The sequence below is a fragment of the Schistosoma haematobium genome, chromosome 1, assembly GCF_000699445.3.
Source record: "Schistosoma haematobium chromosome 1, whole genome shotgun sequence".
NCBI classification, from domain to species: Eukaryota; Metazoa; Platyhelminthes; class Trematoda; order Strigeidida; family Schistosomatidae; genus Schistosoma; species Schistosoma haematobium.
The window spans coordinates 29692942-29707331 of NC_067196.1; the positions used below are offsets into that span (position 1 = coordinate 29692942).

Genomic DNA, 14390 nt, shown 5'->3' on the forward strand with positions numbered 1-14390 from the left:
GATAGAACATTTCATTTTTAGTTGTTGAGGAAACAATAAACAACTGTCTTGTAATCGTTTGTCACTCCTTAACAATGTGCACTCATCACCCTACCTGTTATCGAAACCACTAATTCAGGATCTAATCGTTAACATTTCCTACTTCAGTCAAGTTACAATTTATAACTACCGTCTACATTTTTAGTGTGATTGTGTGTATTCTATGTTATTTGTGTACATTATTTATAATACCGTATGTTCATGTGGTCGAGTGAATGGATAACATAATTGGAAACAGATAACACTGATCAATACGAGAGTGGAATAAGTATGAATGTTCCCCTCCTGTTCAGCGGCTTGGATATTATATTTTGACTGGATCAGTGAGATTATTTAGACCATGTAGCGCATGATACTGAATCGAAACTGGATAAACTGAATCAACCAACAGACCAGAATGCTGACACTTATTTTAGTCGCTTCCTGTCATTATGAGATAGTCTTTAACAAACCATTCACCATTTGTTGTGACTTTCGTTTCAAATATGACACATCTATTACCAAATTAACTACTAATGTCATTTGAAGTAAGTTGAAATAAGATTTCTGTTTTACTTTGACATTGTACTCATTATGTGCTGATGACAACTAACAAATCCCTAAGATTCATGAATTAATTAACACTAAGCTAAAATGAAAATAACTGACATTACAACTGTTCCAAGCTAATAAAGCTAGGACAGATTTTTGATTTTATACCAGAAATGTGAAGCCGCAACTGATGACCAGTCGGATTTCGGAATCAGTTCGACATACGCTATAATGACTAGCGTTTGATCAGTCAGCTCGTCCCTAGTTAGTATGATGGAGATTCATGCATAGAATTACCACATACCATGTAAATATAGGATTGTTGCTTGTTGGAAGGCAAATATTACTGACAGTCATATTGTTCTACAATGGAACCGCGTAGGACCTGATTCCAGTAAGTGGTATTTCCATACTCAAAAAATCTGTTTATATTTTGACCAAAGCCGAAAGTATACATCATTCCATGATCAATGCATGTAAGAAATATTCTAAAAATAACCACTAAGATGTAAGCATTTTTATGTTGGTTTTATTAGCCAAATCAATAATGTTTACTATTTTTGTTTCTATTTACTTTCTTCCCATGTTGCAGTCACCATTAAACTGGTTGATTTTGCATAGTCTAGATTCTAATTTCTTGTGGAGAATGGATTTGACCTTTATTGCAAAATATTGGAAACTTTTTAATGTGAACGTTGGTTTCATTTCAACTGAATAGTTTCATATTTACTGAAAACGATATATCCGATCAACAAGTTGTTAATGAAATCAATACACGAATATTTTCTCTGTCATTATGTAATACCGATACCAATATCGTATACTGCAGGTTCGTTACAGGACTATACTGTTGATGACGACTGATCTTGAGAAGGTGAGAAGAAGGAGGGTGTAAACCTTTTATATTTCATTGCAAACAAGTCTCCCCAATGTGATCACATCACCTCAAGTTAAACTGCGAGAAATGAATTCAGATTTGATTGAGAACTGTTCTGACAACTAATGTGACGATAAGCAAAACTTATCATGTCTCTTGTTTGAAAGTGATTGTTTGATTGAATATTCACTGAGCAACGAATTATTGACATTCTATGACTCTTGTAAACTATAGTCAAACGAATAGAGTTTCAAATTGGTCAGTGACACATGAGAATAATATGAGTAATCGTGAGGTGCAAAGTTAAGTGTTTAACTTGCGATGCATGTGGTTTGGTTAAAGGCCTTATTATCCTGGTTCAGACAAATGTTGATTGATCCATTGCAGTGGAGTACCTCTCAGATTATATTTAAAAAGACTATTTTATTAGCTAAGGTAAGCCACAAACCCAAGTACCTCGTGAAAGCTCACATCCTATAGACTATATGTAAGTAGTAATAAACACATCCACTTGAGGAGGTTGTGCATATTCCTACACAGTTTCGTATTGAAAACAGTAGTTTCTTTTATTTCCTTACAGTAAATGGAAGAATACCTGACCAAACGGCCCCGACTAACTCCAACACACATGGTTTCTAACCTATTATACATGTAACACTACTGACCAGTCAAACGATGATCTAACCAGTCGATTTTCATTCAATCACTGTGAATTATGTTAAAATAAAACTGAATTCCTAATATATCAAGATTTCAGCAGTTTAAAAATCCCCATAGAATATTCAAAAATGAAGAATATTTGAGCGAACAATTGTTTTCAATAACTTCATCATCAGGCTCTACAGTTATAAGTCCATAATTATAATATTTTACAAAGGCCAAAAACAAGGCATGTATTACGACTGCTTTACATAGCCGAAGCCATCGGGATCAACTCCAGAAGACCTAATTTATGTATCCAGAAGAAATATATCCAGCCTCTATTTTTAACGTGGCCTACCACTGGATCATCGAATACCTAGACTGAATATTATAAACCTCTTACCTCCTTCCTTTATTTCATTTATTAACCTTATTTACCTTATTATCATTAATTTTGATTATCTCTATCTTAATCTTCACATTCATCATTCCTAATTCGTTGATCGTAATTACCTTGATAACACCCCCCTTATTACATATTATATTCACACAACAATCTTATTATTATTATTATTATCTCAGTTGACAAGATTAAATTCTCCTACTATGCATTTTATTCACACAATTTTTTTTTGCATTTTCATACTATTATACTTATGGTGACTGAACACTTTGCTCCAAATCATCCTGACCTTTATTGAATGACCTTTCTAATTTGTCAAATAATACAATTTTGAAGTATATATATATCGTAACAGATGCAAACGTTTACCATTTTTAACACGTAACATTGTCAAATTCATTAATACATGCCTTATTTTTGGCCTTTGTAAAATATTATATTTATGGACTTATAACTGTAGAGCCTGATGATGAAGTTATTGAAAACAATTGTTCGCTCAAATATTCTTCATTTTTGAATATCAAGATTTGATTAAAATAACGTATTTCGTAGTTGCCATGCGAGTGATTATGAATATACAATCCCCCGATACAATGACTTCCATAGATGCAAACTATAGATTATCGTTTACTATTCACATGCATTCGAATTTCAATATTAATTGTCCCGAAGGCTCTATTTGTTTGGTTGAGATAGTGACAATCAGTTGCTGAGATTTATAACGATGATGCGACCTGATTCAATGAATCAGTAACTTTGATAAGTTTGTGTTTACTGTCTTGTAGACTGAAAAATGTACATCACACGATTCTGTTCTTTCTGAGACAAATTTAAAATACTATGGCTATGCAACAACGAATTCGAATGGAAGAGAATCACATTTATTTCATATATTTAATTTCTGATATAGTGAGATAATTGCCTAGTTCAAGTGAAGAAATGAGCCATCATACGAACAACAATGTGAATATTTTAAAAATCAATGTGATGTAATACTCAAGAGCTAAATCTACTAATCAATTCGTCACCAGATGGACTCTTTATCGGTATAATGTAACACTAGTGTTTGAACGATACAGTTTGTTAAGGTAAGTATTCTTTCCGATTTGGCTTGAAACTTGTAAACCAGTGATTAAAACTAACATGCTTTCTCTTAAGTTAGCCAATTAAAATGAGAGCAACTGTTAGTTGATTTTTTTGCGAAGTAACTAATTTGCTTGTAACCATAGGCAGAATTTTTGAAAGTGACATGAGTATTGTTCATAAGTGACAGTACAATTTTGTAGTCAATTATCAGCACATGTTAAGGCAGGTAATGAGACCAGTCGTACAAGATGGTAAGATCGTTGAGGACTGGTGTGCTTGAAGCCAAACAGTTTTTAGCTAACTATCTTAACACAAATAGTTCAACATATCCTCTGAAACCCCATTTACCACTTAACACAATTAATTACATGCTTCGATTTCGTCCGAATCAATAGTGATGACTAGTTGGATTTCTGACTTTCGGTTTGACCTAATTTCAGAATATTAAACAACGAATGTTTAAGAATTCAAATAGAACCACGGAACTGCCCATACAATCAGAGTGAATAGTTAACAGTAAAATGATCACAAAAATCACACAGTATTCAAGTTATTACCAGCATTAATTTTATCACAGTGATGATGATGTAACTGCTCATCATGTGTTGTTTGTTCGAAAAAAATAACAAGATATACTCTTATTTACGGTAATTATTGAATAAACTGTTAAATTGACATGAATATACTTTTCAAGGGTGAAGTATATTCATTCTAACAGAAAATAGACTACACAGGAAGAAGCGTCCCAATTGGTAGACGAAAAGTGAAATTTGTGTTACACAGTTCCTTGATAACCTGATACTATGAATATGAAACCCGTCGCTACTTCATACCTTTTATACCACATGAACAGCACCGATTACCACTATCATTGCCACGGGTGCACTTGTTCATCGTGATGCAATTATGTATATATATATATATATATATATATATATATATATGTACGTTTAACATATAAGTTGTTTTTTGTATGACGTAGCCAACACGTATATGTAAGCATGATTTACCCAGGTAAATATTATTTTAATAAGTTGTGATTATAATTAAGTGGTAAAATAGAGTTTCTTATTTGATTAGTTAAACATTGTAGACTATTGGATTTGCTTATATTAAATGTCAAATCCAACTGTTAGTTTTGATTTATATTCCCTGATAATTTGATCTATTGTGGTGGAGGAAAGCGAAAAAATAACGGAAGAGAATAACACATCAAGAGAAAGATAAACTAACGAAGGTTAATCGGGCTTTTTTTATTGTTCAAGTCTCATGTAGTTATTGGGACAAATCATTCAATTGAGGAATGAGATGAAAATACAAACTAGCGAAATTATATGACGATGATAATTCAGTGTGGTTGTTCATTTGTTAATACATAAAAGTGGGGATTAGGCAGAAACCTCGACTTTTAACTCAACCGTCAAGTGTTTATTGTGGGTAGGAATGGATGAGTAAGTGTGAAAAATTCTTCTACATTCTAAGAGTGTTTCAATTATACTTGTAATCTGTTTGAAATGACGTCAGCCACGTACATCCAAATAGTTTATCCAAATCAGATCGACACTTATGCACTTATGCATCTCAGTTGTTAAAGCGAAAATTAGTTTACCTAGTAATCTCTTTACACTCTCTCCATATTATGGATAAATAACACTTGATAATGACCAGAGTAAATCAATACCTGTCAAGTACATCAAACATTCTGGACAATTAAACCAGGCTAATTTGAAGAGTTAATGGTCTGTGCACATTTTATCGAATTCATCGAAAATCGCTCAGAACTGACCAGATCACTGGTGATCTTCGTCTCTAACAAGTAAACGGTCATCCAGTTATCAATTCATCATTTTATGCTTACTGAGTAAGAGAAATAAGTCTTTTGATATAATCAAAAATAATAATCAGACTTTTTCAGCTGAAGCACAAGCTTTTTCATCTGGTGCCATAATTCTTGGTTTTGATGCCATCAGTTATAACAATGAACAGCAAGTGCTTGCATTTCAAGAGGAATATCACTGTACTTATTATTACAGATATACCATCCTGGAGAATCCAGACCATGACAAACTTAGACGCTGTCTGCCAACTGTCTGTAATCATTAAACGATTTCACACGAATTAGCCATAGAACAGTATCAGACTTACGTTCATTGAGAAAGAAGCTATAGCTATTGACTGTATGGATCCAACTATCTATATGTTTCAAGGTAGAAATAATCCCGAACAAATACGACTGCTTCTCTTATGGATGAATCATGAGAAAGTCTACGATAGTAAACTACTCAAGTATTAATTACTTCAAATTCAGCAATGCGTTGAGGAAAGAACTGCTATAGATCTATGGCGAAGTTCTGAAAAATTAATGTCCATATCAACGTATCTTTAAAATTTATACAGTCGTAATATAATGCAATTTTTCTTCACCTAGCAAGGTCTACTCACACATGGGTGTATTATTTCCACATTTTACTTCTTAACTATTAGTTTCTCATGGTTTGGTGTCTAGTTGTAAAAGAATGAATATATGCTATTCATAATATTGAACAAATAACAGACGTTATATTCAGACTACGGTAACAATATTTGTTTGTTTAGGGCCAGTGAACGGTCTAATATCAACCGAGACACAACCGAAACGAACGGACTGAATAACTTTGATATCACCTGATAACTGCGAGAAATAAAATCACCGTATAATATTCCAAAATTCATAATTCATAGATCCTCATGGGGAACTGTGATGGCAGTTGTTTGAACAAGTTAAGCATATCAATTAGTTCTACTTACTACCAGAAGAACGTTTAATGTCAGATAAAATAATATAATGTTTTCGTGACAATTAATGGCCGGTACAGTTAAGGAGTGAACGAGAGATTTCCACTTGATGAAATCTGTGTGTTCTTACATTAATGAAATAGTTTGCCTTTGAAAATGAAAATTCCTGATCTAAATGTAGCTTTCATCATGATATCATTTTAACAGAGGAATCACAGAAAACCAAAAATAACTAAACAACTGTTTAAGCCTTGTTACTAATGTGATTTCTCAAGTAAATAGGAGATTGAACACTCGTCTATAAAAAGCCACACTGCCTAGACCTTGAATTCATCTGAAAAGTCGGAGATTATAACGAGCCAAACCTGTCCACTCATGATTCTTTTATTTTCAATTTGATGTGAACTTGCTACTGAGAGATTGAAAATTGAATATTCTAACCACTAACCTACTTACTTCTCAATTTCGATCATTTTTTTGACGAATAAAACTCAAAGGCATAAAATAGTCTGAATAAGGAATATTAAAAATAGTGTGTTCAGGTTAAGTGCCTTTGTATTTCAATGCAATATAACGATGGTGATTGAAGTTGTAATATAAGCTCGATGGTGTAGATTTGTAAATCAGGTGTGTTTGGTGGGCTGATTCAACAATTTGCTAATTTAGTCAAAAACTCTCAATAGACAAGCTAGTTTCACCGAGTATATTCATCGACTACTATACAAGTGAAACCTTAAGCGACCAACCGAACTTCGCACTAGCAGTTGAATGATGGGACCTCATTGAATCAATGGTAACGAGACTATCTAAGGCCTAGTTGAATAAATGATATATTATCGGTTGTAAATACCTGGTATTAGTCGCAATAAGAGCCTCCAGTATACAATGACCGATGGTATATATAACAAGAATGATTGCTACACAATTTCAAACCTTGTTTTTAGCCTCAGAATTCACTAATATTCATTCCGAACTTTGTTTAGGCGTGATATGTAATAGTTTCAGCTAATAAGAAATTCGAGAAATGTGAAAGAATTGATTGACACGAAAAATACTTTAGATATGCATTTTCACAACTCCTTATTTTTAGAGAGGAAGTGATCAACGCATTACTGACACATTTAGTAAAATATATTCAAACTAGTTTTCCATCAAAATGCAACAGTAATATCGATTATCTAGATCCAGTCAAATAACGGTGAAACAGACTGGTCAGTTTAAATGATGTCCCTTACTATCTCCTCAGATTACAGCTTCAAACATTTCCCTATTTATTCCGGTTTGAATAGACAACTAACATCACCATCTGCTTGTCATATAAAAAGTGTGGTTTACAGTAGGACATAGAAATGAGCGCTTAACAAACAAGTTATATCACAAGTCTGAACCAGCACGAAAACAACACGAGTTATCGACCTACCGGATGTAAACAGCATTTAAACTGCACTGCCCAAAAATGACGCCCAAGAATGGAAGTCTGAAATTTTTACAGTCCTTTCACTGATTCTTACAGTGACAATCACCTAGTTATGATAGCCTTCCTATGTATCCCATTAATGTATGTTGAGTTTCGACTACATGAGTATTGGTTATTCTAAGCTTACTGTCTTACTCAATACTGATGTGCAATCTAAACTGTTGGTGAGTAACAACAGAATAACCACAACTTGATAACGTCCATTATTGCTGCTCCTAAAGTCCAACTTTTTCCTGCTATTTAGGTCGGAACATCATCTGAATATAAAATAGAAATAACGTTACAAGTGCTTTGTAGATTAAATTTTGATCATCTTCAAATTCTTCCTCTCTATTACTGTCTACCTGAAGTTACCACAGTGTTTGTCCCCGCTAAATATAGAACTACGATAGACACTGGATGTTCGTAAGAGAAACAGATATTTCTCTAGGGATGCAACCAATTCATTAATAGGGATATTGACAATAAATTTTGCACTCTTACAAAAAATGTTCAGACATACATTTCCTCATATCCAAATGGAGAAGTCAACTCATCCAGCTATCATAGGAACGCTTCTATGGCAATTACTTATACATTAAATACATTATTTTACCCATTATGTAGATTAGTGAAGTTTGTTTCAAATATTTCTTTACCACACCACCAAGCAACTAATCAAATGAGATAATCAAGTGATACTTATATTTTATCGAGAATGAAATTCCATAACATCACACTATTTGCTGCATTATTACAGTAAATGTTTGTGTAATTTATGAGTAAACATCTGAGGACCATTTGAAATTAACCAAACTAGTTTTGTGTTACGAAGTTGGGAATAAATTCCTACGGAACATATTGTTGGAGTACAAACACGTGTGTAAAGTAGTTGGAGATAGTTGTCAGAAAGTCTTGGACCTGAGATTTCTGTTTGTCGGTGTTCTTCACCAAGATGCATCCACAATCTTGAGATGGCTAATGCTACCTGTGAAATTCGAAACTGACCCACCCAACCTCATAATCCGAGACCCAACCACTGAATTGTTAGAAGCTACTGGTCTCCTGTAGAACTGAGAAATTTGCACTTATTCATCGTGAAGTAGTAACCAGTGTGATGTTTGCTTAGTCCATAATGCTGACCGGGTTCTATCGACCAGATTGCAAGGTAGTCATTAGTTCAAGTAAGTCGACATCGTGTCGAAGACATTTCGATGTAAGAGAGCATCAGTTCCTCAAGATTGTGAGCACACTCCTCTGATGAGTGCCAACACAATAGAAATCTGATTAACTCCAACCACCTTACATCAAAACGTGGTGCACGCTATGTCAAGTCAGCACGAAAGGACTAAACAAACGTGACATTGATCACCACACAGTGACAACTCGATGCAAGTAAATGTACATACTTTTATGAAAATACACATGTGTTAGCTGAGGAATTTTGATGGATAATTACACAGTTAAGATTAGTAGTTTACTATCACAGATTAAAATCAAATCAATGATCTATTGAAAACACTGAAACGCGTTTTCGTCTTAGTTGTCGACTATTTAAAAGTATTAATTGGGTTGGAAACTAAAGGTAAAGCAGATTAGACCGAGGTGACACTAAATGGGAATCATATTAAAACACACAAACACACATTTTAACCAAGTTAGTCATGCATGAACAGAAAGAATCACTAATCCAATGAATTCATTCCCAAATGACTCCAACCATATCTCATATTGAGTCATAAAAATGATCACACTCTTCTCACACCTCTACCTGTGAAACAAAATGTTTAGTATAGGAAGCATGTGACCATTTACTCGGTCTACTACTGACTTTTGAACAATCTTGTTACACACACTCAATTTTGCTAATGCGAAAAATAACAGAAAGGTCAAACCAGTCGATTGAAATGTGATCAAAAAAGATTTAGAACCAGGGTGGATTGATGAAAAGTACCTTTTTTTGATTGTTCAATGTTCAGACTCATGTGACTATTGTCAGTGAGTAGTAACCAATATCATTTTTGTCTGGTCTATTAGTGCTTTATGAATTTTGTCGATCAAGTTGAGATGTAACCCCTAATCTGAGTGGTTCAACATGCAGATGGACTGTATTTGTTTCCACATGATTAGTTGTAGTGAACATGGTGATCTGGAGACGAGTTATGTGAACATAATATTAGTTACCGTTTGGTGATCATCAGTGTAATCATCCTAGCCCTAAGGAAGAGTCGATCGTGGTTGTGTCTCTGACTATGATGTGTGTTAATAAAGATGATGATGAAATCCACTGGTTCCCTCAATATTCCAGATACGTTTGGTCGATACAAGTCCTAGATCTAGGATTTCCTGCTAATTCCCTTCAAACCTTCCAATATTAGGAAATTAGCACTCAGGTCGTAATTAATTGGTCCAACTCATATTCGAAAGATGATCTGGTACGTCCGAGGGTGGCCACGTGTATACAGTCACTACCAGGGAAGTGCTACGTACTACCTTCTCACCGTGTAAATGTTTACGAAATTGAGAGGACGAAAAGTGAATGTCCGGTTCTTTAACCAGGCTGGTGGATATGGAGGGTCCACCTAGGAGAGTTAGCGCTTGATGGTTGAGTTACATTGAGGACTGACACAAATTGAACACGAAACCTTATAGTTTAGTCCAATACGCATCATTTCAAAAGCGTTCATTGAAAAAGCAGTTTGAAATTGTCCACTAAATAATTAACAATGATAAATGAGAGACTGATTAATACATCAAACTAAGGGTCAAGTAGTTACTAATAACTCAGTAATATTATGATAACATTGCAATAACTTACCAGATGTATCTTTATAGGATTTAACTAGTTTAATAGTTCCATTGTTATCGATGTTTAAAAATCTTGCTTTCATTGAATAATTTTGTGCGAACGGAGTTAAAAGCAATGGTGAAGTATCTAAATTAGACATATAAAATGATAAGCTACGTCTAGATCTATGTGGACGCATAATCACATTTGTTATTGGTACTTTACGACCTGAATGAGTAGAACTTAATGTTTGAAAAGTTGATAAATCTAAATACTGTAACAATAAATCATCCACACTTGATGCTTCCATTGTGTGATTAGACGATATTACTAGTGAGGGTGGAGATAAAGATGAATTTGGCGATATTGTTGATGATGACAAGTCGGAAGAGTAAATCGATGAAGTGGTTTCGGCAAAAGTTCCATTTTTAGACAATGAAGTAGGTTTACCATTGATACATTGTACATTGAATAAAGTGAATAATAGGTACACAAATATAGCATAATATTGCATGGTAAATTCAAATCGATGAAAACTACTTTCGGAACTGGTTGTTCGATATGAATAACATCGGAAATGTTTACTGGAATCATACTCATCAGTATTTATACATTCATTATGAGCAGTGTCAGAAATAGCTGTTTCATAATTCATATTTTTTGAGGATTTCAGGCGATCAGAAACAGTTTTTATCTCTCTATACCATGAGGGATGTTGATGAAAGTGAGTATGTCGTCTTGATGACAACTGGATTCTATGGTTGTTTTTGAAATACCGATAATTAATGACATCCTTATTTGTCATAATAGTCCTGTATCGGGTTAAACATTGTCCTAGTAGATATTTAATGCATATCACGTAAACTCGTAAATAATATGTCACGAAAATATAGTTGAACCGTACTAATGATCTCAGTAAGGAAAATAGCTTGAAAAATATTTTAGATATGGTTGAGGGTAAAAACGATAATGATGATGACGTTGGCAATGACAAAGAAGACGACAACAATATTGATTGTGATGATGTGGATGAGTAAAGTGAATGCAAAAATGTATGTAGTTCAGCTTTAATCCAAATAATATCCAAGTGTAATGAATTCGAGTTGCATAAATGCATCAGTTCAATTTAAGAAGTAATTAGAAAAGTTATTTATTTATCTATCCAGAAAACAAATGAAATCCGAATGTAGTTTTCATGTGTTTAACAACAACTGGTCAGTTTCATAAATGATATTCATGTGACCGCATAAAAGCACGTTGATAATTAATTACAAGCAATTTGTTCAAGTCTCACTGTTACTACACATGAAACAAGTACAATAGTAAACATCAAGTGTAAATGAATTGAATGATGAATAAGATTTATCATAATTATAATGATGAGTAAGATTTTTGTGTTTGTATCACCCACTCAGATTAATTTTATTTTGTAGTTGATTCGCAAATCGACCAATGAATGATTAGGAAAAATAAATTGTATACATACATTACCAAGCACACATATTTAGATGTATATTTATTGTCCAGATTGTGTTCAACATACTTGTACAATTGTATGATGGTAACTATAATAAAAACACATGGTATGTAGTTGATAATATAGATATATATATATACATTAAGATGTGTGTTTCATTAATCTGGTAATCAAAATCCTCCTTTCACAATCCATTTAGAATTTCATGTCGAAGTTTCTTGACTAGCACTCAGAGTAGATTTATCATCACCAGTAGTTACGTAAGTCAAAATTTACCACCCAATCAACTTTGAATGATAACCTAGTAAGAAGACAAATGCAAAAGAACTAAGTAATCACTTCGGAAATCCCTTGTTACCGATTTCGTTTTTAATGTCCTACAATTTAAAGCATGGTATATCTGGTTGCCTCGAAATTTTAATCTACATCTCCACAGAGAGAGAGAGAGGGGGGGTTAAAGAATAGGTGAAAACTATTCAAGAAAGCGTAGGTGCTTTTTTTTAACAAGAAATATCCATCAACATAATCAAGCATCATATTCCTACAGACTGATGTCATCTAATGTATCACTGGTAGCCAGTGAATATTTAGTGATACTTACATGTAAGTCTGAAACTGTTCAGTAAAGCTAATGCATAATCTCGTGTAAGACAGATTCAATAGGACAAAACAGATATTTAGTGATTCCCTAATACAGGTCTAATGTGATTCCCAGTCGATATGAGTTTGTGATGAAGTCCTAGTCTCAGGTTGTGTACAAAATCTTCACTAATCCACTGTCATAATACTATAAGATATTTTTCATTGAAAAAATAAGAGAATTTTGGATAGATGAGTTAAAATGACACTGGAAACACAATAAATGAAGTCAGTAAGCCAAAGAAAACAAGCAAAAATGGCGAGTCTGATATAAAATTCAATGATTAAACTTTTACTCAGGTAATACATGGTGACTACTTAAATACGGTACTAATTATGGTCTGATATCAATGAGGAAACCGTTAAATGATATAGAGAATAGAAGATTGGAAAAAACCGGAAGTCAGTGAACCAATTCTGTGCAGTCCTGTGTATGGATGTTGCACAACTCACAATCACTCAATTGTTTTGTCTAATTAATATCCCACAAGTATGACAAAGGGAATTTGTTTATTCTAACCAGTCTCTCATTATACGACAGCTTTGAGATTCCAGGACTCCAATTATTTATGGATCTTTAAACTGTTTTTCGTAACAGTATACTGGTTATTTCCAGACAGAAGCTGGTTGTTTGTATCCAATATTTGAGTTTTAGTATAACTAACATTGTACAGGAAGTCAACAATGTGTGAACAACCATGTTGCTGAAAGCCCCGTGCATTGACCGACCACGATTAATTCACTTAACTTTCAACCAAATAGTCGTGGATTCGAAATCAATAGTAGGCGAACTAGTGAAATCCAGGAGTACTGAATAGTTTATTTTTGTATTGGTTGTTTGAATCTTCCTAGTGATGATTGGGACTGCAATTGATCAGTTTCTTATTGGCATACATGTAACCTGTACGGATTGCCTCGATATTGACTTAAATCACAAGCGTAATAAGCAGAGATGCATGATGGCTAGCAATGGGATCCAGGACGCGCGTCCCGTCCTACTTGGAACCCGTCGGTTTGATGAACCTGCATGCCAGAGTTGAGACAATTCTTGAGTTTGGTTCTATGGCATTCGATAGAACTTGATGCTCAAAATTTTAAAATAACATGTACATGCAAAATCATTTGGTTTGTTATGCAAAGTGCATGGAGAGCATCTGACAGATGTATTTCAAATGAAGGCTGCAGTCAGACAAGGCTGCTCACTCTTCACCTTTTCCTTTCGTCTGGTAATCGAGTGGATTATAAGTCCTGAAAATCTTATAGAGAAGCACAAAATACAACAGACAGCTTGGATGCAACTAGACGATTTGAACTATTCAGATGACATTTGCTACACTCATTAATAAATATATTGTATTACTTCGAACATCACATGACAAGTAGTGGTAAGTGGCCTTTAAAACACAAATCTTATGAATATGTTATAATGTCCAAGAAGACATTTGCTTGTTTTTGTTTTCGGTGTCGGTGTTTTAGTGATTCCAATGAAAGATTATTATATTTTTAACTGGACAATTCCGTCTGATTGAAAAAGTAAATTTGCTTCGGGAGCTTTTTTGGAATTAGATCAAAGAAATTGATACATTCGTCAAATCAGTAAATGCGAACAAAAGAATTGACACTATTGAAAACCTTCTTACAACAGTGGTTTACTCTAATGTTTCGTGACTCAGTGTG

At 33.8% G+C, this 14390-nt stretch overlaps 1 protein-coding gene across 1 annotated transcript in view; it reads right to left on the reverse strand.

The window, feature by feature from the left end:
• The window catches only part of MS3_00007101 (uncharacterized protein), a 31495-nt gene extending 19118 nt beyond the window's left edge, over positions 1-12377 (reverse strand). Inside the window, exon 1 of the mRNA XM_051215358.1 lies at positions 10628-12377. Coding sequence (XP_051073666.1) covers positions 10628-11714 — 1087 coding nt within the window. The 5' untranslated portion in view covers positions 11715-12377. The remainder of the gene's footprint in view (positions 1-10627) is intronic.
• Positions 12378-14390: the final 2013 nt, after the last annotated feature.